The sequence below is a fragment of the Drosophila hydei genome, unplaced genomic scaffold (assembly GCF_003285905.1).
Source record: "Drosophila hydei strain 15085-1641.00,03,60 unplaced genomic scaffold, DhydRS2 tig00008122-arrow-pilon, whole genome shotgun sequence".
Taxonomy (NCBI): Eukaryota; Metazoa; Arthropoda; class Insecta; order Diptera; family Drosophilidae; genus Drosophila; species Drosophila hydei.
In genome coordinates, this window is record NW_022045833.1 from 5,209,295 (window position 1) to 5,234,787 (window position 25,493).

Here is a 25,493-nt window from a genome sequence, read left to right on the forward strand (position 1 = left end):
GAAAGCTTTGTATATTCAACACCGACTGAAGTATACATATACGAACTATAGATGATGTGGTTTATAAGCCATTATAAACAGAAAAAACACATACACAACTGATAAATCAGCTTTAACGACAAACAAGTAAACTATCAGGCTTTAATATATTACGATGAATTTCTGGTTTAACCCTAGACATAGGCCGACTTAAAAACCTGTTGACGAAGTTATATATATATATCTTTACACGTTCTCTTCTATATCTATATACATATACACACATACACCCAAATATTGATAGTTATAGCCAAAACCTAGGGCACCAACACATGTTTATATATATACACCTCTATAACTACATGTTTTCACTAGTAGTCTATACACGTATATACCCTAGAGGTAGTTGAGAATGAACCCCACTATATAGCTTGTAGGCACAAAGAACAAATGAAGATAGTCGAAAGCGTTACTAACTAACTTATTCTTACTTACTAGCTAACATATCAAATACCCACGACCAAAAACGAAACGTTGAAACTGTAAAACTAGTCTATAAACTTAAATTCCTACAATATGATATTGTAAAATATAATTGTCAAGTAAGAAAGTGCCCAGGATGAGTTCTAAGTGTTTTTAAAACTACTTGTACTTGTACGTTGATTATAAAGACGTCATTTTAAAAGATATATAATTCTTTATAGATATATATATATATATATATATATATATATATAAATGTAGGTGTATGTACGAGTATCCTTTTAGTGGTTAAGTATGCATTTTCAAACAGTTTCACTTGATGTACCTATATGATAGTTATATGAATTATATATAGAACTGATGGCAGCACAGAAAACCATTTGCTCTCTTCTCTAGGTAGTTACTTACATTTTAGTTATGTTACTTCAATTCTCTGAGCAATACACTTGCCTAATTAAATCCCCTAATAACTTATACTAAATATATAAACTATAAACTTTCAAATCTCTGTTTAAAGAAACTCTTATGTATATATACACCCGCACATGTACCTACTTAATAAGCTCTTTAATCCCTACTATCTAAAACAGACTCCATACCAAATTTACGATTATAACATTAAAAAAAAAAAAACAGAAAAAGAAGAAAAACTGGATTATTGAATGGAACAGAACATGTTGTTATTAAGGAATTGTCAATTTATGGTCCAAAGCTACAATAATAATAAAAATACAAAATAATTATGAACAAACCATTTGAATGGGTCAGAATTAAGCTTACTTAATTTAAAATTGGTCTACGTTAATTTCGCTATTACATAAATATAATGTGAATGTGTATTTTTTGAAATCAAATAAACGAAATAATTCATTAAGCTACAAAGTTTTTATTGACAGATTTACAGTATTTACATTTCTCAACAGGTTTTGTAAGAAAATGTACAGCATTTATATGATAGTTTTTCGAAAAGGTTTACAAATGCTAAGTCTTCTTTAATCTTATCTATCGTAGTTCAATTTTTGCTCTTCTCGAAGATGACACAATGATTGCCCTGATCATAATAACTTTTCCTTATTACAACGTCTTCCATTTGTTGTACCAACTTTTCTAATTCCTGCTCCTCGAAGACATGATAGTAGCGTAGAAAAGTTGTGCGCTGTTCATCTTTGGTTTTCCATGGCACATAGACATCTTGCTGCTGGAACTCCGTTCGATTCGTATGCACTGGCAAAGAAACTGGCAACTGCTGATCCATGCCTTCCAGTTGTTGTGCAAGTTTCTGACGCTGCGCCTGCTCCGTGGTGCGCTCCTTATTGACGGCTGTATTTTGTTTTAAATACGTTGACTTCTTGTCATTCTTCCGCTGATCCTTGGCCCACACGTAGACGAGAGCACGTCCACCTGGACGCAGCACGCGTGTAAGTTCACGTAGTGCTGTTAGCCGCCGTTCACTACTAGCCAGATGATGAATGACCGCAATGCTAATGCATCCATCGATGCTGGAGCTCCGAACCGGCAGTTGCAAACAATCGCAACGAAAGACGTTCTGACCACGCGCGTTTCCCACGCCAAGCAAACCCAGCGAACGATCACAGCCTATTGACAGTAATTGAGGATTACAGCCCAAATACTTGCCATTGCCACAGCCCACGTCCAGCAGCACTGATTGTGGCTGAAAGGAGTTTAGAAACTCAGCTACTTGTGGCCAGGGTGTATGACGCGTATCGCTAAAATGATTGGCAATCTTGTCATAGACTTCATGCACATTCTGTTGCTCCAGGTGGCTGGCATGGGTTGCTAGCTTTTCACACACCTCTTGGGGAGTTGTTGTCTGCTGCGTATCACATAGCGTGGGAAATTGGCAATCACAAGGACCACGACGCAGACGCCTGAAAGTAAGAGAGGTTCTCTTACTACGCACCTGCGTTGTCAGACTGCCCGATGGAGTGGCCAGCACATCAATATGCTTTGGTCTGATGCCATGAGTCCAATCGTACCGCGATTCCCCCGACATGACAAGAAGCGAACGACGTGGCAACAGCACATGAACCAGCTGCGCTCCGCGACGAAAGTCCATGACAACATCAGATTGCAGGGATAACGACAGTATGGGATCCTTGAAGGCGCTATGTGTGTCCACATGCGGCGGTATACCTTGCCCTGGTTCATACTCATTAACAGTCAGTTGATCGGGCGGCTCAAATGTTGGCAACTCTAAACGTTGCCACAAAAAATCACAAGCATCTGGAATACCCTGCTCGAGGGGTTGCAACGGATTCACATTGTTGCTGCCGTAGAGAAACTCATAGCCAAAATGCTTGACTTGCCTGTGCTTTAGACTGTCTGCTATGCTGGCAGCACCAGCAGCAACTGCCTGCAGCAGCGTTGCCTCCTCTGCTTCGCTGACGAAGTTCTGGAGTAGCACAAGTCCGTCGGGCAGTGACTTTTGCCAACCGTTTTCCTCTCTTTGCTGTGGCAATTCTAACAAATAGCTGAGGTAGGCAACGGCACCTTTCTGACCAATGGTTGCCCGATTATGCATGCCATCGTAAACAAGCTGCGAGTCCGCCAATGTTGTACACATAAGAAAACAATATGATTTCGAAGGCAACATGAGCACCTGAGACACCTGACCGCCTGTTGCAGCTGCTGCGGCTAGCAGCGCTTCTTCGGTGAGTCCATTGCTAAGTCCCACGTTGAGTATGGCCAGGTAGAGCGTTGGCGAGTCACTTTGTGAGACATTACAGTCGGCTTTTATTATTGCCAAGCTGCGCCGTTGTTTTTTCTCTGCCTTTTTCGCTTTGTTTGTCTTTTGCTCAATGTGCATCTCGTCCAGAGTGGGTCTAAAAAATACCAAAAAAGTAAGTTTAAGTGTGTACACACCAACACGTTCAAGCACTAGCCAAAACAAGGTATGCGGCTCTGATTATTTACCAGTCAACAAATCAGTTAATATCACTATTTTGAATGAAAACATTTACCTTTCTTGCAGCTCCGCTCATTTACCAGAAAATAAGTTCATCAATGATTTTTTAAGTTTTATATGGAAATGTTTGCCATTCAAGCATTATGCCCACTAACAGTATATTTAAAAATATTTTTGTTGATATACACTTAAGACTGAAACTTCTTCAAATTGCTGCATATACAGTAAATTACAATTGTATATGTTCATATCTAAACTTAATTTAGGCTTACAATCTACCAGACTCTATCGATCATACTATTGTCCTGCGGCTTCTGATTCATTGTCGTGAGCTGCTGATGATAATTTCGCATCTGATTGCTGCGACGTGGCTGAGCCAAGTATTCGAACATGCTCTGCAAATGCTGCGACAACATTTTGCTCAGATCACTGGGCATGGGATCTGTCCAGAAAAAGTCGTGATTTAGAGCTGTGTCTGCATCGATACGTTTCTTTGGATCGAGAGTTAACAGTTTGTCTAGCAAATCACAGCCAGTGGGATCTTTGACATACGGACGCAGACGCTCTTTGACGCGTCGCTTCTGATTCTTTGGAAGCTCAATCGATTTATACAGCTCTAGCTCCTCGACGCCTGGCCAAACGTCTGGAGTAAAGGAACCGCACAGTTGTGATATAAAGGTCAGCTGCTGCTGCTCTGTATTGCCCTGCATAATAGGCGAACGTGTCCACATCTCAGCCATAATGCAGCCTGCGCCCCACATATCCACAGGTGGACCATAGTTGCGATCACCGAGCAACAGCTCCGGTGGACGATACCATAGTGTTACAACGCGATTTGTATATCGATTTTTGCACTCGTTCTTTGGAATGCTAAACGCGCGGGCCAAACCAAAGTCGGCCAGCTTTAAAATACCATGTTTTGTGATCAGTACGTTGGCGGCCTTCATGTCGCGATGCAGAATCTGTATTTGAATTACAAATAAGTTTATGTATTAATTTATATATGATATGTACCTACCTTATTGCTGTGTATGTAGTAGAGGCCATTGAGCAGCTGCTGCATAACTTTCTTAATTTCGCCCAGACTGAATTTCACATTCATATTGGATAGCAAACCAGCCAAATCGTGCTCACAGAAATCAAATACCAAATAGAAAGTCGATCTATATCCATTGTGTACAGTGGCCTTAGTGCGACATATCTCTATCAGATTGACCACATTTTCGTGCTTGAGCAGTTGCAAGATGCGAATCTCACGCAAAGCCGTAATGGGAAACTATCAAATAAGATATTTGTTACCTGTAGCCGTTCCAAAAGACAACAGTGGCTACTTACGCCCTCTTTTTCATTGTCCATGAGCACCTTCTTCATGGCAACAAATTTTTTGTTACTTTTCTTTTCGCGTGCTTTGAAGACCTCGCTGAGTAGTACAGAAAAACAGTTAGTAAATTAAATGCAATTCATTTTTGACATATGCTGGTTTTTGTAGCTCACCCGAATGTACCTTGGCCAATTTTGGCCACTTTTTCGTATTTACTGCTTTCATCGCAGTAAGGAAAATCATAATCCTCAATATACTTTTGTTTCTCCATGAGCGACATTGTACGGGAAGAGCTACCGGACGAAACGCCTGGTGTTGTTGACGCTTGCGGTAACATATGTGACATGTGCGCCATTATAAAATATTACCAATTCAATATAACAAAATTAAATATTTGTTAATTCCACAATTATTGCAATTTCTGGTCACAACAAACACAACACACGCACAAAAAGCAACAACTGATGCAGCTGTTTTGTAGCATTTTCGCATAATAGGTGCACACCGATCATAGTCAGCTGGTGCGTCAATAAATTAATTTAGGCAAGAGTGTGCACACTGTCCCAGTGATATAACCTCAAGAAGTGTAGTGCAGCGTTAAGTTATTTTTTATGAATAAACTATTAAACATAGTGCACGCTGTGCCACGCCAATTTGTGCGTGACTATGCATTCAAGTCGGATCTGAAAATCAAATGGGTCCGACCCGAAAAGATATCATGCATCAAACCAGAGAAAAGCGGCGATCTGGCAAAGCTGCCTCCGTTGAATCCTAGTGAAATATTGCCGGACTACAAAGACTCCAAGGAGTTAGCAAAGTTAGTTCGCTTATAACATACATGCTTATACGTAAATAAAATATTTCATTTTCTTTGTAGTGCCGATGATACTGTCAAATCAATGTTTATGCTGGGTAACAATCCGAATCATATGACTACTCGCTATTATCGGGATCAAATGATCAAGGAAGTGCAGCGGCATGCACAGGACTATGGCTCCATGGAGGCTAAATGTAAGTATCCGATAACAGACCACGTAGTCTGACAGATCATTACCTGCCTCCCATTAAATTCGAGACAAAATAGGCAAGAATTTGATTAGGTCTCGATTTGCTTATAACATATCATTTCTCTTTTGACTACTGAAACAGTGGCCAGGTTGACGGCACTCATACGACGCTATCAGTCACATATGGAGGTGCATCCACGCGACAAGATGATCAAAGTGCGTCTAAAGGAGATGATCGACAAGCGAAAGAAGTTTCTGAAGTATCTCAGACGCTGGGATTATCCACGTTTTGAATGGATTTTGGAGAAGCTGGACTTGGTATATAAGCCACCGCCAGCAAAGTTCCATTGGATAACGCGCAAAGAGTCGTTGCAGAAGCTAACCGACAGTTACTGCGAAAATATCAAGAATGAGCGTCTGGAGGCTTATCACAAAGAGCTCCAAGAGCAACAAATACCCTTTTTAGAGGAAGCTATCAAGAAAATGATATTCGTTCGCCAGGAGCAGATTGATTGCGATGTGCCGGTAACTGTAACGGAAGAGCAGATCGAGGAGGCGAGAAAGGAGCTGGCACAGCTGCAAGAGACGCGCGATGCAGCGGCTGCCGAGTCACGCAAACAATCGGATGAAACCTTCCATTAATTAATTTACTTGCAATAAAGTCGACTCGAGTGACAACTTCTTAAATTATATGATTTTATTGATTTTCTTATAGAGGGATTGGAGTGGAGGAGTCAAATACATGTCATGGGCGAGTGGTGCAGGCTTAGAAAAATAAATAAACAATTGTTAGCCCTCACAATAAAGTGAAGAAAAAACAAGATGAATTTTCTCCCAACGGAATCGAATCCGAATCGAGTAGAACACTTCGTTCCTAACGGGAACGTCCGTCTGATCGTTTCCTGTCACGCTTACTATTGGAAGCGTTGCTGCTGCTGGAGCTACTCGATGAGGAGCTTGATGAGGAGTCACTGGAACTGGACGAGCTGGATGAGGAAGATGAGGAAATGGACGAGGTGGATGCCCGCGATGCTCTTTTACTGCTGGCAGTTGTTGCTGGCGTTAGCTTCTCCTTGGTACTAGTGCCGTTGTCCGTCTCCTTGCTCTTAACATTGCTGGAGCTTACTTCATTGTCGCCCCACAAATCGTATTTGGACAAATCTCCGTCATCGTCTTCATCTTCATCCTCCTCCTCTTCATCGCCTTCGATATCTCTGCGTCGTGCACGTTTCGCCTCATCTCTGCCTCTGTTACGGCCATCCTCATTGTCATTGTTTTTACGTTTTTTGCGCCGACCAAATTCATCGTATTCGCTATCGGAATCCTCGCGCTCCTTATACTCCACAACGCCACGATCATTGTAGCCTCCGCCGAAGCCTGCCAGTGATTGGAAATAGTTAGTTAGACATTTTTCCTTACGCCTAATTGACTTACCTGTGCGCTCCTCCACATCCGTGAATTTGGGCGCGTTGCACATGTTGCAAGTTTGCCGTCGCGCCCAATTCACATTTGCACATTTGCTGCACTGCCAATCCTCTGCGCTGAACAATCCTCGCGATTTGTCTGCGGCTACTTTACCAATCTCTGTACCAAGTTTCTTTTTAGAAGAGCTGCTGCTGCTGCCGCTACTGCCATTGCCACGATCTCGATCTCGATCTCTGTCTGGTTTTTCATTGGCGCTATTTTCGCGATCCCGATTGCATTTGTTGCATTGCAGGCGACGCGCAAAGTTCAAATGGCGACAGCTGCAACACACACAGTGAGAGAGCGAGAGAGAAAGAGAGAGAGAGGCAGAGAGACGCACGCCACACACAGATGCGGATGGAGGAAGAATAAGAGTAACAAAACAACATTTGTTATTGCATTTTTGTCGATTATGTTAAAAAGGAAGAAAGAAGGGAAGTATGTAGTTGTTGTTGTTGTAGTGCTGGATGCTTTGCATTTTGGCCATAGATCTTTACGCTTGAAGCTTTACGCGCACTCACTCAATATCTGGGCAAATCCAATCGCCAGGCGAGACGCTGATGCTGCCGCCGCCGCCGCTGCTTCCACTGCCGCCACCACCTCCACCCCCACAATTCGACATTTCGCAAAACTGAAAGTTGTGTGGCCGCTGCTACGAATAATTGTCGCTTATGCTGGCCAGCCTAGCAATTGACATTTATAACAATTTTATACAATTTCTGTATATGAAACTTTTTCCGGTTTCGTTTTTTTGCAAATAAATTTATGTAGCGTTGCTAGTAGGGTTGAAATGCCCGACAAATGTGGCCAGACTGGTACAGATTGTATATTGCCACTTGGAATCGATTGTACTTTGACAAGTCTGGCAGCGCTATAGCAGCACCTAAATATGCATATTGTATTTGTTTACAGCAATTGCCTTTAGATAGCTTAAATCGTATGATTCTATGTAGTATTAAACATTTCATACTTTTATGCATAAAGACATGGATGTAATTTACTTTTAGAGTTTTATTTCCTTAAGCATATAAAACAAAAGCCGCTCCAAAAAGTAAACAACAGATTTTTGTGTTGTCATTGGATTTATAAAAGAAGTACAACTAACGCAGCAATTAATTTCGGAATTGCAGGTGCGCGCCACCAGCAACACACACACACAATATCATATTGATGTGCCAGCTATATTGTTTTACTTCTTGCCGGTACCGATCTTGGCCTTGGCGGTACCACGGACCTTCTTCATTCTGTTGCGACGTTCCTTGCGTTGCTTGCGTGTCTGCTTCTTCTGTTCGAAGAGACCATGACGAGCCAGGCGGTATTTTGGCTCAAACTTCTTGGCAAAGTCCAGAGTATCGTAGATCAGGGCAAAGCCAGTAGAGCGGCCACCGCCAAAGTTGGTGCGGAAACCGAAAGCAAACACAACATCGGGTGTCACTTTGTACATGGCGGCGAGCTTCTCACGAATCTCGGTCTTGTTGACTGATGAAAGTCCGGGATGGAGAACATCGCAGACCATTTGTTTCCTGGCAAGCAGACGGTTGGTCATGAACTTGCGGGTGCGAATTGTGGCAGTTGTACCAGTCGACATATTGACGGAGCTGCAAGACATATACACACACAAATTAGACTAGGATTTTATACACCAACTTGTATGTTGTCACAGTTCACAAGCTATTTACTGTTGTTTCTGTTTTCAACATAACCTCAATGCTTTTAATTGCTCCGCTAAGCAACCCGAGACTCCACGTGTGACACGCTGCGCTTGCCACACACCACAAACGCGCTTTAGTCAGCCTGCATTCATATTTCGTAGCATTCACATAATGAGCAGTACATTTTTAATGCATTTGCGCATAACTTGAAACATTAATTACCTTTTAAAACACTCAAAAAGGTTTTAAACACGTCTGCTGTGCGAACGCGATTCTTTAGAAAGGAAGATGGCCACCGTCGTTTGCCGAAAACTTGGCAGCACTTTTATTTTGACAGAGGTGTATCGCATACCCGGCTATCGTTCTCAGTGCAACTCTGTAATAGGCGCAAATTCAAAACGATTATAAATTTAATTTAAACAAAAATATATATTTATTTTGCTTTAGCTTTTATTTAATTGGAGCAACAATTTAACTTAATTTTGATAATTTTAGGTCATTACGTTTTCTTTGCAGTGCATAAGCGACCCCAAAGTAGGTGGCTATCAATACGGCACAAATAGTAGTTGCCAAACCAAAGTAAAAAACAAACAAATCAAATAGATGCAAATGATTGGAGGCAATATCTATGCCACGTGTTCTGATCGCAGTGCCGCCCTTGTGCCGCACTACATAGTTCACCCAGAACATGGCATTGGCCAGGGCACCCAAAGGTCTATCACGGAATTCGCTGGAAACCTCACGAATGGTTAGCTGATAATGCTGTTGCTTTGTCAGTTCATCCAGTGCCCAGTTAAGGGCATCTTTCGTAAAATTGCTCTGATCCAGCTGCAGCGCGACGCCCAGTTGCACAGCCAGTTGCATATTTTTACGTTCATTCTGGAAGTTGGGCAAACCCAGCATCGGAACATGACGCATAATACCCTCCTGAATACTCAGCAGATCCCCATTCATGATAAAAGCTCGCACGCGAGGATGTGCCAGTATATCAATCTGTGGCACGGAATGCTGGATGAGCACATTTTTAGGTAGGCCTTGCAGCGTAGTCACATCGTGACAGGTCCATATAAAACGCTCCTTGCGTGCACCAATAAAATCAAATAGTATTTTTAATTTCTGCTCGGGCAGCTGACCGCAGGGCTGCTCGTTACCCAGCTGTATGTAGATGATGCCGTCGGCAGACTCCTCCACATAGCGTTTTACGTTCCAAATTAATTCGCGAGGTCCGCGTATATGCAGGCCACCAGCTGGCACAATTTGCGGTAGCAACGGACGTGGTGTCCAGAGGGGCACATGATTGTTAAGCAGCAATAGAGCCAAATGATGTGCCTGAAGTTCCGGTATGTTAACAGCAACTGCAAGAAATTTTAAATTAGATACATTAATCGCATATCGATCGATATTGATTAATTTTAGTACTTCCACATCTATAAAAGCAGCTAAATAAATCAAATTCAAATTCGATACAATTAATTAATTATACCGATAATTGGCTTATAAGTGAATATCGATAAGGGCTATTTTGACTGTTGCCAGATCTAAAAGAGCTTTTGCCATTCACACAATTTTTGCCGCTAATTCGAATAGGTGTGCGACTTACTTTTAAAATGCTTGCGTATTATTTTATCCTGTGCCGCGTAGTGTTCGTTGTAAAATTGTTTACGTCGCGCCATACATTCGCGTATATTGCCCAAGCGTGCCGCGAAACCCAAATCCTTTGTATATGTCTCGTAATCTATAGGCGAACAGGCGACGGGCAGCAAAGCCTCTTGCACTGCGTTCATATAGTTGCCAAAATCCGTGCTTATTATGCCAATTGTGGGCTTATTATGCTTGTAGCCAAGGGCCAGCAGCGCTTCTGTATAGAAATAATCGACAATGATTAGATCATACTCGAACTCCACACTAGACAGCTGCAGCAGCTTCAGTAAAGGAGCCTGCACCAAAAAGTGCTCTACTGCGCGAGCTCCAACCACAGCTAAAGAACTGCGAAGTTTGCTGTCGGGTAAAAGGGCCAAATCCTGCAAGCTGCCCCCTGCTGCTGCCTGCTCTTGCACTGTGGTAAAGAGAAATTGAGCATGTTAATCTACTTCCCCATGTTACTCAATATTCGCTGTTCTTACAGTTGCTCCAAAAGTCAAATTCCGGCTGCACAACGTGCTCCACAACACGCTCCAACTGCTCACTCAGGCCATGGCCGCTGTAGACAGTGACCTGCAATGGATTTGGAATAAGCTAAAAATCGCTTGATATTCCTTAAGAAGCGCCGCTTACGTTATGCTCCCTGCTGGCCAGCTCGGCAACTAAAGTGCGCATCACAGCAAAATGACTCTCGCTCGCATGTGGAAACAGAACGAGTATGTTGGCGGCACGACTGCTGTCCAGTACCAGCAGCAGGCTGAGCAGCGTTAGATGAAGCACAGTCCATGATTTCGATTGCTGTTAAAGGATTGGATTGAGCTGTATAATACTTGCATATATTTTTGCATGCCTTTGAATGGAGATCAGGTGTGTTATGGCTATCTTTTAGAAATAGGTGCGCCCTCTCTTTATTTTGTCTGCCAATGCTATAGATTCATATATTTCTTGTTCTGCTATTACTAACTTCGGTATATGCTCTGCCTTTATGCAGAGTTAACTTTAGTCTAACTAGGTTTTTTGCCTGTATTGTCCCTGATTTCTGCTGCTTCTTTCCTGTCTCTACCTGCTGTGATCTGTTAGGTCTTCATATATATAAATCTTTCACCTGTATTTCACTCAAGACTTTTACTTTTAAAATTAATTTCTTAAGCTAATTTTTGGTTTGGTTAGAACTAGATTTTTGTTAAATTAACATATATTATTTGGTGCCAAATGCTTAAATTATGTTTGGTTTACGATATAATATAAACTTGTATATATATATATATCTTAGTCTAGCAATTGTTCGGGCTATGTGTTAGGCGTCTACTGATGCTTTATATATATAGTTTTATATATGCAAAATTCCCTACTTACTGCATTTTCTAATTCAGTTCGTTTTTATGTAGTCTGTCTGGCAACAGTTCATATTTGTCTCAAACTCAAATTCTTTAACAGATCTTGAAATTCAATTATATTTGTTTTAGACACACTTTGATTGGTACACATCAGCAGCAGCAGCATCTGTACGTTTGCTTATCAATAAAATGTGTACATATATGAATTGCCGGATCTGCGCTGCTTTTACACTTTATGCACTCATAACTTACCATGGCAAACCTCATTAAATTAATTCTCTTTTGTCTTTAATCCTCTAAATTTGAACTTTCAAGAATTCTCCAAATTCTTCGTTTCACAATCCTTTTCTTTTGCCTTTTTATAATATTCCATGCAAGCGCTTTGCCTCCTCGCTTCGATTGCTCGCAGTAAATAATCTTAGAATTTCTGTGGTCATTGTAGATGTACATATGAGTAGCGCTTGCTCTTCCCCCCTCGCTCTCTCTCATTCTCTGTATCTCGCGCTCTGAATTAGGGAAACATATGTGGCACATGAGATTGTGAGCCGACATAAACAATACACATATGCATGAATATATACAATCTATATAAATGGGGTATACAATTGCACTGACTGCGGCAATTTTTTATATATTGGGGAGCCACTCGATCTCTCTCTCTCTCGCTCTTCCCAATTGACTCTCTGTTGCACGCAGCTGGAGCAATGTTTCTTTACATATAAATAATTAATTGCTGCAACTGCTTGCTAAATATATATGCTGAAGCAGCTCATTACTTTTCCTAGTCAAATTGTATTGTATTCATATTATCATTTCCAATTGGAATAGGCGTTCAGGAACTGGAAACTGGAAAATCTGTTTGGGGTTGTTGCACTCTGTGCAGCATTAAAAAATGGAAAATGTAAACATTTAACTGTTTTGTTTGGTTTTCGTGGATCACAACAATATAATTGACCGCTATTATTTTCTAATTGGAAATCAGACAGTCTGATACTGATATATTTTTATTACTGATATATTATTAAAAATTCAATGATACTATAAGCATTTGGGGTGCTTTGTTGAACTTAAGGGTTAAAGACAGAAAATGCTTGATAACAACAAAATCTAATTTAGTTTGTGTTTAATAAGGAGCCGAAAGATAAGAACAAATCTTATTGGAAGCGAATACGTGTCTGATTGGCATATGCTTCGTTAAGTTTGGTTGTTTATTTAAATAGCTAAACAACGAAAGTGCACCAACATCTTATTGGCATCACTCATCTCAGATTGGACACATGCAAGAACTGGTTTAATTCCACTCAGCAAGTGTCTCATTTTTTCTATATTTCATTTTGCTGTAAATCAAGGCAGCTTTAGAACTTCAAGACCTAAATTTGGCATTGACAAACGCATAAATATATATATAAATATGTACTCAACCAATTGACGAGCTACTGCTAAAGAACGTGACACGAATCGCAAGCAAACCACTGTGTCAGCTTCTTTGATAAATTCAAGAAAAAAAAACAGCGCAGCGAATTAAAGAAAAGGAGAAAGAATGAAAAAATTGGCGACAGTCAGCTGCGACGCAGCACTAGAAGAAGAAGCAGAAGTTAAAGATGAGGCTGTTGGTAAACCTGTTCCGCTAGAGGGAGACAGCAACCAGAAGTAAAGAAAAAACCAGTTCAATGAACCGCAGCACTCGACAAAAGCCAAAACACAAATCGAATTTCCCTAGTTTTTTGTTTTTTTTTTTTATCACAATACTTTAATTATAATGCATTACAAATTTGAGAAAGTTTGTTTTTTTTTGAGCAGAGTATTTTGCTTACAGTATAGAATTTTGTTGCTATTATTAATTATTAATTTAAATGCAAATTCTCAACTCAAACGCTGAGAAAAATCGATTGCTGCTGTACGACTGTCTACAGAACGTTCAAAGACAATATTATTGAAATTAGAAGACATTTTGTTTAAAAACCACAAACATTTATATATGAGTGTGGCATATGTATGTATATATTTTGCTTATTCTGTGGCATCAGTCTTGGAAACGGCGAAAGGCTCAGCCACTGCAATGCTGCCGCTGTTAGCGATGACCACATCCTTAACGGGGCGGTCACGTGCGTCTGTGGCGCTTGATTCGATCTTGCGCACGACATCCATGCCGGACAGAATCTTGCCAAAGACAACATGACGACCATCCAGCCAGCTGGTCTGCTTAGTGGTAATGAAGAACTGGGAACCATTGGTGTCCTTGCCAGCATTGGCCATGCTCAACCAGCCAGCGCCATAATGCTTCAGCTTGAAGTTCTCATCCTCGAAACGTTCGCCATAGATGGAACGGCCGCCAGTGCCGTCGCCCTTGGTGAAATCGCCACCCTGGATCATAAAGTCCTTGATGATGCGATGGAACTTGCTGCCTTTGTAGCTATACAAACGAAGAGTAGAATTGGCACATCAGCACAATGGGCAAATTAGTGTCAGCTCTTAAGTGGTAAACAGTTCAATTCAGTTCGCTAGCTTTTGTTAACGAATTTACAGTTAAACGCCACGTAATTGATAGCAATACACGCCGGCTCTAACCTATAAATGCAGATATTTACACACACACATTCACACATGCATATAGAAATAGTGTGTACACATATACAGCTATGTTAACTACTTGCGTGTGTGTAAGTGCATACTAACTGCTCGCATGTGTGAATGCCAACTAACTGTTTATCTTCGCTTACCCCTCTCCTTGTGGCTTTTCAGCCAGCTCCTTGAAATTCTTTACAGTCTTCTCCACTGTTTTTCCAAACAAACCGATCTCAATGCGACCCGCCGGTTCTCCGCCAATGGTGATGTCAAAGAAAACCTACGCAACAAAGACACATTCATAAAAAACACTTATTGAATATTTAAGAAAGAACAAAAACAACAATCGCGCAGTTGATTTATGTGTTTGTGTATACCAAGTGACGCAGGTACACACAATATAATTCTATATGTATGTATGTGGTTGTATGTGCCTACCTTGTCGGTCACTTTGGGTCCTTTGCTCTCATCAGCAACCACAATGCCGGTTGTAATGGCTAGCAGGCACAAAGCCAGGGAAAACTTCATTTTTATTACAGCTCTTTTTTTTCACCAAACAAAAACACGTCCGCACAATTCAGACGCTAAAAACAGACTGAGGGCGCGAACTTATGTTAGTTGACGCTTCTGCTCTGTTAGTAACAGAAACTGTTTATGCGATTGAAGAGCGACGCGAGCATTACAGTGCTGTAAAACGTCGCCCTTATATATCGATAGCAACGATGTTAAGTGTGGGCACAAAAATTAAATATTTTAAGAGGCTCTTACTTTTATTACTTTTTGTTATCAGTGGGGTCTTTGATGTTTTTTTTGACAATAGTAAACGAAGAGTATATACATACCAATGCACTTTTATTAATTATATGTGGAATTTTTGTATTGGGGGTTAAACATTAATTGAAGTTTTTTATTGTTTATTATTAACAATAGACATAAATATATATGTTTATGCTAAATTAAGCACACTTAAATGGAACTCAACTGCAAAGTGAAACAGATTTACACAGTTTTCAACATATATATGTATGTGTGCGTATATTTATATACGATTATTAACACATTTTGCGGTTTATATAATTAATAAATTAACTGTTTAATGCTTGATATACAGAGTATATCAGATATAATATATTAGGAATGTTAGAATCGAGTATGAAGGGTTTGTGTACATGTATATAGATGTATATGTATATATTTATATATGGATATCCATTGTAGTCGAGCACTAAAGCAGATACATTAAATTTAGCATAAATTATAACTGAGCTTCAGCAAATTGAAAGACCTATCACATATAGAGAGATAATTACTAAGACTAAAGCTATTTACACAAAAAATTATATATATAATAAATATAAGATACACATATATGTGTTAGCTTAATTGTACGTAAAATTGCAAATCAGGATAATCAGCTTTCCAACTTAAAAACCAATCAGGGAAAGTTTGCTATAGTTAATGTATATATATCTGAGAGTTGTGCGAAATATCAACTACAACTACATACATACATATATGTATATTATGTATATATATTTAAATATATATATATATATATATATATATATATTTGTCGCTATGGATTAAAGAACGATTCGAAACGAAGTCGTGAACAGCCAAGTTTTGGATTTGCATTGCAATTGAAGTGAGCAATTTTTTAAATTGTTGAGAAAGCGCGTTTTCCAAAAGCCCTTCCAGAAGATCAATTGTCAGACTTTAATCGCTGCTATTGATAAGAGATTCCTGTTGCTCATCGTCAGCGACTCTGCAAAGTTCAAAGTGGTGACTTAGTTAAGCATTTATATAAATAAATAGGGCAACTATTATGATATTACCTCACAATATTTGGCTTGCGGCAACCACAAATCTTTCTATATACAACTTTGAATAGTTTCATAAGCGGATCTGAATCATCGTTGCGCATTAACAAAACAACAAGCAGCACTGCCATTATCAGGCCCATCGAGCCCATCCAGTATAGCGAAGAGTAAGGCTTATGCTTGAGTAGAACATCAAATGCAATCGTCAAAGGTATTTGTAGCGACATGGTCAGCGTGCCAATTAGCGAGGAGGTGAGGAAGCAGCCCCAGAGCCATAGAGCGACAGCGAGCACTGTGCAAATAAAACCATTTAAGAAGAGCATGCCAAACTGTCCTTGGCTGGGCATCTCAAATGTTTCGATCTTTGTGAAATGCAATATAAAGAAAATGGGCCACAGCAGCAACAGGTTCCATAGGCCAACAAAACCTGTAATGCAAAGGAAATATATATTTTAAACAATTTAGAATGATGTCGACAACATAGATATCATATTTGAATATTTACCAAAGAACAACGGAATGTCCACCTTTTCCTCGGTGTCACTTTTTCGCTTGACAAACACCAAATACGAGGCATAGAAGAAAGCACTGAACAGAGCTAAGAGCACACCACGCGTCATCTTCGAGTCATGCAGATCATTCATGCTGATGACCACGACGCCGCCAATACTCATCGTGGCAGCAATTAGTTTCGTTATGGTCAGCTTATCGCCCATCGCAGAGGGAAACAGGGCAGCTAAGAATATGGTAAACAGTGTGGCTGAAGTGGATCTGCAAATTGATATGAAGTTAGTTAAAAACTCTTGCTTAATAAAGTCGTAATGAATCAACCTGATGAGCGTGATCATGGGCTCCTCATCCATATCCAAAGCGAGCTGCGAAAAGTAATTCGCAGCGAACCAGAGCAAACAGAAGAGCAATGCTGTCTTTGCTGTCTTATGATGAGTCTTTTGTCTTCTAATTCTCATGCTCGCGGCATAGGATAGTCGAGCCATCAAGGCATCCGTTGCCTCATGCGCCGACATCTCTCGCACCTCGGCCATCTTACAGAAGCGAACGCTGCGCACACTTGAATCGTCGCTCTCCGTGCCGGATACCATGCCATTTATGGGATTAGCCACACGTATGGGCACAAAAGTCGAATCCCCCTGTAAATGCAAATGGAACAAGTTAGAATACTTCAAAGACTGCAGACTTAAATGGCTAACCAAAGCAGCTTGATTGGTGTAATAGTTCTCCTCATCAGCATGCTGTTCCATCATCTGAAAAGGCGATTTTAAGTAGATTAGTGTATTCATAGGTCATCTTATAAGCTATACGAACCGCATAATTGCCATGTTGACGCTCACATGACTCCTTCCAAGGCGCTATAATGCCAATAATCAACAAATAGACGCTAAACATGGACGTCTTAAAGTAGGTGCTAAAGAATGGCTTATCATATTTATCATCCTCATAGAGAAACTGCATGAGATGGAGTTTATTTTTATATATAATTAAGGTATATATATCGAGTACATACCTTGCTTAGTTCGCTGGATGATACCCAGAGCACATTGACTAGCAACAGGATGGCCAGTCCCAGCAGCAGCTTCTGTGTGCGTCCAAGCATGTTCCTTCAGCTTAACTTATTTTAGGCTGCCTTCGCTCTAGTATCCTTATTTACCGTTAGCTAACTTTTTTGAATTATTAATTAGTTATTTACGCTTGTGCCGCCAGCTTTTTTGTTTCATTTTTGATGTTCTGCTTTGACAATTTATTTGATTTTGATTAAAGAGACATTTCTGTAATAAAGGTAATTAAGTCATTAGCACTTGGCACATTTCACTTCTTGAATTTTTCTCGGTTATTTATATGTTTAACGGCTTTAATTGAGCCACAAAATCGTAGCCAAATTTGATTAACAAGCACTTGGATCAATTAGCAGCTCGAACCACTTAACAGCTCTTTGTAGGTGGGGAAGAGGCGGCAGCATGATAATCACCATCAATAAACGAGTAGCTGACCGATAAAAAAACACCTCAATATAAAATTCCCCACGCCTGATAAGCGGCTCAGTATTAGTTTTTGTTTAGCTTTATTTAAAGCCATAACAGCTGTCAAAGTGAAGGCGTTTACTGTGGCGATTGCAATTATAGATGATATTTATAGAAATTCAACATGGAATCAATAAATGCTCAACAAGTCACTTGCTGGACAGTGTACCAAATGAACTGTACAAAGTTAAATCTTAATTTTATGCTAAATTTATGCAGTTTTTATAGTCTAGTTTTTTATTTGCTTTCCTTTACCTGTCCGATTTTTGGCCTTTTCCAAGCTGTGTTCCGCTGCAGCGGCGAGGCGTCTAGAAATACTATTTTCTACACAGCATTTGTAGCCAACTCTATAAACACTTAATTTTTATTGCTTATGCAATAGGCTCGTAATTATTTTTTAGTAATTGGAATTCTTAATTTTCAGCGTTTTTAATACTGTTGCGTACAATAACTTTGCTTACTAAAAGCGCACACACTAAAAAAACAATACAGCTGTCTCAATTATCGATTGTTAATGTGGCGGCAAATCGATAAGTATAATTCTGTGTGCCGTATGTGCTGCCAACCTGTTCTAATTTTTGTAAGCTTATCGTTAAGTAGTGCGCGAAGTTTAAATTATGTCTTAGCTAGTTTTTCGTTAAGTTGGCCGACAAATTTAGCTTTTCGTTAAGCTTCGCGCCAATATTTAAATTGCGTGTTATTTATATTAGCTGTGTAGCTGCTTGTCAATCAATAGTATTAACTTGTTTTAGCATGTAATGCAAATAAATGTTGACAAATTACTTGTCTACGCGTACAATTTAATGGTAAATTATGTTGTCACGCGCAATTGACAAGCTCTTAAGTAACTGATATACAAATATAAAGTTGTTACCTTAGATTTATGCCGAAGACAAAGACACAGCCCCCTTGGCGACAGACAGACAGACCGACAGGCCGACAGACAGACTGGCAGGCAGCCGAGAGGCGAAGAACAGTTTCACTTTCATCACTTCAAACCCGATTAAGCACCTCATTTTATGTGTTATTTATCTACTGATTGGATGATGATAAAACGCCAGCAGACGAAGGCTCCAGGCCTAGGGTGTGGCCTGTCTGCCGGTGTCTGTTCGAGGGGGTGTCCGTTTTTTTTTTATTGAGTAGGTAAAGTAGCCCCAGCGCTTGTTCGACTGCCTTTGTCTTTTGGGCGCACTTTGCCACGTCTATTAAAAGACAACAAAAATAAGCGTATAACTGCCGCATAAAAACAATACAAAGAATAATAGGGCGACATTTTTCATTCCATACCAACTACCCCGCGAGGCACACGCACACACACACCGACTATGCCCCCCACACTAGCAACCGGCAGCCCGCCCCGCCCGCGCCTCTCTTATCAGGCAGCCACTCAGTCGGCGACACCTGTCAAACTGCTTGGCGCGTATGTGCGTAGGCATAAAATAAATAAATAAAAAATCGACAGAAGGAAGATGATGATGAAGCACACACACAAAAACGCACATACACATATTTGTAAAGAGAGAGAGCGAGCTTGCACGTGTATATGGCTCAAACAGTGGGTGCGCACCAGAAGAGCAAGAAAAAAATACAGAAAAAAACGAAGGAAAATAATATTATGTCGACCCATTGAAACGAGCATGATGTAATTTTCTTTTCCGTTAAGTTTCATTTGCTTTTCCTACAAAATGAAAGTGGCCTTCCGTCATTGACAGCCAACGTGATGGGCAAAAGAAGAAGAGGAAGACACCGCCCGAGGCACGTGTCCCAGCGACTGCATTACAAAAAAATTGCTCTGAAAACAAACAGAAACCGATCAGGTGTGGTCTTCCCCACTCTAATTGCTTTGTGACAATTGCAGCGCTAAATGGTTTGCTTTTCATTTCGCTACGCTAATTGACAAGACATTTAAAATTAGCTAATTTTTGTGATAAAATTCATGTTTAAAGAATTACTATAAATCTGGCAATTAGTTTAGTTAAATTGCCAACGCATGATTTTGCTTATAGTTTGCTCTCGTTCTTCCGCATTAAATTTGCTATGCTAACAGTCTAATGAGGCAAACTGCCTGCAAAATGCAAGTGCATAAAGATCACTTTGCCTCTATTCTTGTTTCCCTCTAACAAGTTCAGTAGTAAACACAATGGCGTTTACATGAACTAAAGTCGAGGACTTTTCTTCCTATTTATGTCTCGCTCAAACGCATGTGATTTAATATGCTAAGCTGCATTGTAAGTTATCCAACTGCAAATGACTTTGGATTGACAGACAAGCATCTCTAATTAGAATAGATATGCTGCATATAATATATTTTTAAATAATATTTTTTATAAATCAAAATAGCAAAATAGCAAAATAATTATTTAAAATTCACAATGGGTTTGAAGCAAAATCAAATAACATATAAATTGAAAAAGACATAATTTTTATTATTTTTATCAAATCAATTATTACTAGGATTTGTCAAACAAAAATATATATGTTAAGAGTGTTGGAATTAGAGAGGCTATACTGTAGTTGAAATGATCACCATGCTGCTATTCCTGTCTCGCTCTGACACTTGCCAAAGGTATACACAAATCGAGACAGTAGCAAAATACTTAAGTATTTGTCATTAAAACGTTTATCTGTGAGCTGCTTAATTGCCACTCACTCCAATCGTTGACAATCTGGCAATTAATGTGTTTAAAGTTGCGCCCAAGGCCTTCAACTTTCGTGAGGTTATATGTGTGTGTGTGTGTATAAAAAGTCACAGACGCACACACACATACACACATAAATAAAGTAAAAATGACATAATTTGTGATTCAATTATGTTGAAGTTTCGGCCGCATATTACATAAGCAGATTACAGCGCTGATAACAAAGCATTAAACTCATTAGGCGCAACGCACTCAAACAAATGCCACGCACACACACCCACATATAGATATATATATAAGTATATGTATATGTATGTGTATGTGTTTCTGTGTGGGCAGAGGCCGTGCCCATTAAATGAACTTATCAATACAACAACACAACAAATGTGATCCACGCACCCTAAAAAAGGTCCTTTAAAAAATTGGGAAAAAAGAAGAGAGGAATAAAAAAATGAAAATGGGAACAAGTAAAATTCGACAATAAAGGCAAACAGCACATAAATTGAAGCAAGCCGCGCAAATATCAACAACAAGCGCTTAGCCAAGCCAGCAAGAGCGTCAAATACACTGAAACAAATACACGCACACTCATACTCACACTCACAAGTATACTGTACATAAAATACTATATCGCATATCAAGGAAAATCACAACGAATGACCGCCAAAAATTAAATGTCCCCAGCGGACAAGCAAAAAAAATCAGAACAGAACAGAAAAGAATGAAAGAAAAGAGAAGAAAGGCAAAATCAAGCAGAGCCAAAGGCAAAATCAGGAGCAGCAGCAGCAGTGGGGAAGCGCAGCGTAGCTCAGACGGGCAGCGGGACGTTTCGTTTTTGTGTGAATGGCGCTGCGAGAGTGACTCTGACGGACAGCTCAGCGACGGCGACGGCGACAGCGACAGCGAAAGAGACGTCGCAGCTGGCAGCGACGCGCAAAGCGAAATGAAAAATGATTGACTTTTATGGCGTAGCGCATATTCGGTCTTTAACATAATATTTGTCATAAAAGTGGGCGCTGTCGGCAGCTGAGGTTAAGCAGAGCCCAAAAGAGAATAAGAGAGAGAGAGAGAGAGAGCTCGACATTGTCATAAAAAATTTGCTAAATGTTGTCGCCGGCACAGAGCAAAAGCTTCCGCCAAAGCAAAAAAATATATATATTCGTATATACATATACGAAAAACATATATGTATATGCATATATGCAAAATAATTTCGAATACTCGACTATAACATACCCTGTGAAATTTGTACAAATATCTTTAATTGTGCTTTTACTTTAAATATAATAAGTTGTTTATGATTGAAGCCATTTTTTATTATCGATTACAATTCCTTTAATAAGTATCTTTTTAGCTTGCGGCTTTATCAATTTTTTTTAGTTTTCTATTTCAGTTTTTATTCAATTACCTTTTATCATACCCTGTTTGCTATACACTCTAGGGTGTATAAAAAGTTCATGCAGTTCACAAATTTATGCTGTTTGTGGGCATGCCGAAGAAAAGGGCCGAAGACACATTTCCGGTTAAAATAATAATGCTACACACACAGACACACGCGTGCAACAACAAAGGCAATAATTATGGCAAACGAGTTTGCCACGCCTAAAGCCTTACGCCCTTTTTGTCGCACCAGTTTGCCTGCTTTGACATGAGCCTTAACCTACAAAGATGTCCTCCACACACACACGCCCATACACACACGCACAAAGACACGCTGTCATATACAAGCAACAAAGCAATCGAAACTGGGCTCTCCCTCTCTCTTTCTCTCTCCACCTGCTCTGCTGTCCTGGCAGCAGCGACCATTGTTGCCCAAGTGGGTGAGTGTGTGTGTTTCGTTGTGTGTATTTGCAGGAAATTTCGTTTTATGCGCGAGACAAATCGCACCTTATTATGTGCGCGCATATGTGTGTGTATGTGTATGCATATGTGCGTGCGTCTGTTCATGTGCTGTGTGCGTTTCGACTTTTCGCCGCGCCATTATCCACACTCATGCAGGCCAAGCTATATCTATGACTTTATCACCCAACCAACACACACAGCAAAATTTACATTTTACATGTTTGTGTGTGTATGTGTGTGTGGCCAGCGAATACGCTACGTTAAGCATAAAAGTCACTGCATACTTTTCAGCTGAACTCTAGCTCAAGCTCACACAAACCGCACACATGCACATGTATGCAAATGTATGTGTGCTTGTGCATGCCTGTGAATGTTTATAGCTGCAATGACTTCATCCTTTACCTCTGCAGCAGAGCTCTGGACATGATCTTAACTCTGCTTTATGCCCTCCGTTGTATTTTCTTGTTTACTTGCACTTGAACATTAGCTGAATTTACAGTGGGTCGAGGATCAAAGACATTTAATTGGATTCATTGCTTTGCCTTGCCGAGCCAAGCTTTTTTATCAACATACACTTCATCTTATCTTATGCGCGACTATCTTGTACGTTGCCAGACAGAGCGACAGAGAGGTTAACATAATTATCTATAGCAATATTTGTGGGTCAATTCCACACGCTGCTTGCTCGCACCCCTGCGCGCACCGTCATCATCGATAAATGTTGAGCATTAGTTTAGTTTTTCGGCTCCTACTTTCCAGCAGTGCTAGCAGCAGCAGCAGCAGCATTCCAAGAGCTTCGCTGCCAAGGCAAGGCAACGGCCGACCGACCGTCCGACCACCACGCCCGCGAGAGCGACTGTCTGCCTGCCCAGCGGCAGATGTTGATTCCCTTTTGGGTTCTCCCTGCCAATCAGCCGTCCCACTGTTCTGTTCTTCCATACCACACGTTCCGCTCAGCGCTCTGCTCTGCTCAGAGCGATGCTTTGCTTACGTTTCGTTTCGTTTCATTTTCGCTTCTTTTTATTCGTTTTTTTTTTTCTAGTAGCTTTGAACCCAAACATAGAGCGCGCGGCATTGTTTGCTTTGCTTTTGGGCTGCTGCTTTGCCGTGTTGCCCCTTCGGCCATTCCCTTTTGTCTATGTGCTTCGCATTTGTGCATACGCTAGCCGCGTGACTTTCCACACAGTGTGCGAGTGCGAGTGCGAGTGAGTGAGAGTGGGAGCAACTGTCTGTCTGTGTGCGTGTGCGTGTGTCTGTGTGCCAGCTAAACGTTGTTTGTGCGCTTTGTGCCTGCGCGAAATTTCATTCACAAAACTTGCGTTGCCTTTGCCTGTATCCTCTTCTTCTATTTTTTTTTTTGCTTTTTATTGTTGTTGTGTGTGCGTGCAAAAAGAGCAGAAATCGCTTGCCTGCCTGCCCGACCGTCTGCCACTTGGCTATCAGCAAAACTGCGCAAAATCCTTGCCGCTTGCTTTGGCTGCGCTGCTACGTAGCAGAGGCTGCTGTTGCTGCGGCGGCGGCGGCGGCGGCAGCAGCAGCGGCGGCGTCCTTGTAACGCTTATCTGCCATGTCTGTGCACGGTGTATGTATGCCAAGGTAGACATTGATTTCGATTACGATTACGATAACCGATTGCCAACTACTGTCAAATGTAGGATTTAAATAGCTTTCGCTTACGGCACTGTATGGCGATCACTGCCAACAAAGCGCACAAATTGTCTGCATTTTATTTGCATGTACATCGATGTCGATTAATTACTCAATAGCTGTGCATATAAAGCACACAATTTGCCAACACTTGGTATAAATACCATGCGGTGTCATTTTCATAACTATCTATATCGAGTATCTATTTAAATGCAAGCTATAAAAATTGCTAGTAAATCGCACAATTTTCCTGAATTATATTTAAATACCAAGTGATGGCATTTGCCCATGTATCGATATCGATTAACATTGACTAGCTGCAGGCCCCAGATTTGCTGACTTTTGCACAAGCTTTGCAGAGCTTATGATCTGCATACACGGCTTAAGCGAGCGCACACACGCGCACCCACACAGACACAAATAAGCACGCGCTGCTAATAGAATTTCTTGGAATTGTCTTTGTTGCTGTTGTATTGTTATTTGTGCTGGCATTTTTGGTTTTGTTTTCTATTTTCTCTCACCCACACACGCACACACACACACACGTAGATTCTCTCTTTCTCTTATTTGCTTGGCTTGCCGCTCTTTGCACAATTTCTTCAGGGTTATTTTGTTTCTTATCAATTTCTGCACGCACACACAGTTGTGTGTTTGAGTGTGTGTGTGTGTCTGTATGTGTGTGCCCGCATAAGTTTGACACATTCATATCCATTCCTTTGCTCTGCCTCTGCCACCGCCGTTGCTGCTGCCACTGTCTCTGCCTCTGCCTGTGCCCCTGCTCTTCTATCTATGTGTGTGTGTGTGTGTCTGTGTCTGCTTAGATGCTGGGCAAAAGCTGCTCATCCTTTGGCATCCTTTAGGGGCATCCTGTGTGCGTGTGTGTATGTGCCATGGGGCATATCTTAGCACTTTCACTCTCCTTGATGTCCTTGCTTGGTCCTGGTTGCATGTGTCACAGTTATTGATTGGAATGCGCATAAATTGAAGCAAAATGCTTTCCAAGCCAAATTATGTGGGATTCGCTTCATTTTCTGCTTCTTCTTCTACTTCTTCTCTTCTCGGTTGTCCCTTTTCTTTTTTTACTTCCTGTCGCTGTTTTAAGTTCTTTTTTTTAGGATTCTTTTGTCTGTCGCC

The 25,493-nt window shown here is 40.6% G+C and overlaps 8 protein-coding genes across 10 annotated transcripts; 1 reads left to right on the top strand and 7 right to left on the bottom strand.

Annotated features, from left to right (window-relative positions):
- Positions 1-1,377: 1,377 nt before the first annotated feature.
- Positions 1,378-3,328, bottom strand: LOC111593917 (alkylated DNA repair protein alkB homolog 8). Its single transcript, XM_023306989.2, has one exon. The coding sequence runs from the start codon at positions 3,287-3,289 to the stop codon at positions 1,475-1,477; it is 1,815 nt and encodes a 604-aa protein (XP_023162757.2). The 5' UTR covers positions 3,290-3,328; the 3' UTR covers positions 1,378-1,474.
- Positions 3,329-3,535: 207 nt separating this feature from the next.
- LOC111593920 (cyclin-dependent kinase 9) lies at positions 3,536-5,140 on the bottom strand. Its single transcript, XM_023306993.2, has 4 exons — positions 4,883-5,140; positions 4,724-4,808; positions 4,407-4,664; positions 3,536-4,350 (listed from the first exon to the last, which is right to left on the bottom strand). The coding sequence occupies exons 1-4, from the start codon at positions 5,062-5,064 to the stop codon at positions 3,664-3,666; spliced, it is 1,212 nt and encodes a 403-aa protein (XP_023162761.1). The 5' UTR covers positions 5,065-5,140; the 3' UTR covers positions 3,536-3,663.
- A 97-nt stretch (positions 5,141-5,237) lies between these two features.
- Positions 5,238-6,387, top strand: LOC111593922 (28S ribosomal protein S15, mitochondrial). The gene is made up of 3 exons (XM_023306996.2): positions 5,238-5,526; positions 5,587-5,720; positions 5,859-6,387. The coding sequence occupies exons 1-3, from the start codon at positions 5,321-5,323 to the stop codon at positions 6,356-6,358; spliced, it is 840 nt and encodes a 279-aa protein (XP_023162764.2). The 5' UTR covers positions 5,238-5,320; the 3' UTR covers positions 6,359-6,387.
- Positions 6,388-6,407: 20 nt separating this feature from the next.
- Positions 6,408-7,994, bottom strand: LOC111593921 (zinc finger Ran-binding domain-containing protein 2). The gene is made up of 3 exons (XM_023306995.2): positions 7,702-7,994; positions 7,151-7,461; positions 6,408-7,093 (listed from the first exon to the last, which is right to left on the bottom strand). Exons 1-3 carry the CDS (start codon positions 7,800-7,802, stop codon positions 6,591-6,593), a joined length of 915 nt encoding a protein of 304 aa, XP_023162763.2. The 5' UTR covers positions 7,803-7,994; the 3' UTR covers positions 6,408-6,590.
- A 249-nt stretch (positions 7,995-8,243) lies between these two features.
- Positions 8,244-9,154, bottom strand: LOC111593924 (40S ribosomal protein S24). Its single transcript, XM_023306998.1, has 2 exons — positions 9,055-9,154; positions 8,244-8,778 (listed from the first exon to the last, which is right to left on the bottom strand). The coding sequence occupies exon 2, from the start codon at positions 8,766-8,768 to the stop codon at positions 8,370-8,372; it is 399 nt and encodes a 132-aa protein (XP_023162766.1). The 5' UTR covers positions 8,769-8,778; positions 9,055-9,154; the 3' UTR covers positions 8,244-8,369.
- Positions 9,155-9,277: 123 nt separating this feature from the next.
- On the bottom strand, positions 9,278-13,505 carry LOC111593918 (UDP-glucuronosyltransferase). 3 transcript variants are annotated; one of them, XM_023306991.2, is made up of 7 exons: positions 13,233-13,505; positions 12,063-12,316; positions 11,107-11,271; positions 10,956-11,046; positions 10,433-10,888; positions 9,883-10,187; positions 9,278-9,825 (listed from the first exon to the last, which is right to left on the bottom strand). In XM_023306991.2, the coding sequence occupies exons 2-7, from the start codon at positions 12,075-12,077 to the stop codon at positions 9,304-9,306; spliced, it is 1,554 nt and encodes a 517-aa protein (XP_023162759.2). In that variant the 5' UTR covers positions 12,078-12,316; positions 13,233-13,505; the 3' UTR covers positions 9,278-9,303. The 3 variants fall into 3 exon arrangements, with proteins under 3 accessions (XP_023162759.2, XP_023162758.2, XP_030081007.1); XM_023306990.2 differs by having other exon boundaries at positions 9,278-10,187; XM_030225147.1 differs by lacking the exon at positions 13,233-13,505 and having other exon boundaries at positions 9,278-10,187; positions 12,063-12,458.
- Positions 13,506-13,618: 113 nt separating this feature from the next.
- On the bottom strand, positions 13,619-14,972 carry LOC111593923 (peptidyl-prolyl cis-trans isomerase 6). The gene is made up of 3 exons (XM_023306997.2): positions 14,814-14,972; positions 14,531-14,655; positions 13,619-14,223 (listed from the first exon to the last, which is right to left on the bottom strand). The coding sequence occupies exons 1-3, from the start codon at positions 14,901-14,903 to the stop codon at positions 13,821-13,823; spliced, it is 618 nt and encodes a 205-aa protein (XP_023162765.1). The 5' UTR covers positions 14,904-14,972; the 3' UTR covers positions 13,619-13,820.
- Positions 14,973-15,969: 997 nt separating this feature from the next.
- Positions 15,970-18,731, bottom strand: LOC111593919 (solute carrier family 35 member F5). The gene is made up of 8 exons (XM_023306992.2): positions 18,487-18,731; positions 17,718-17,979; positions 17,519-17,659; positions 17,404-17,457; positions 17,027-17,343; positions 16,701-16,966; positions 16,211-16,622; positions 15,970-16,140 (listed from the first exon to the last, which is right to left on the bottom strand). Exons 2-8 carry the CDS (start codon positions 17,805-17,807, stop codon positions 16,092-16,094), a joined length of 1,329 nt encoding a protein of 442 aa, XP_023162760.1. The 5' UTR covers positions 17,808-17,979; positions 18,487-18,731; the 3' UTR covers positions 15,970-16,091.
- Between the last annotated feature and the right edge of the window lie 6,762 nt (positions 18,732-25,493).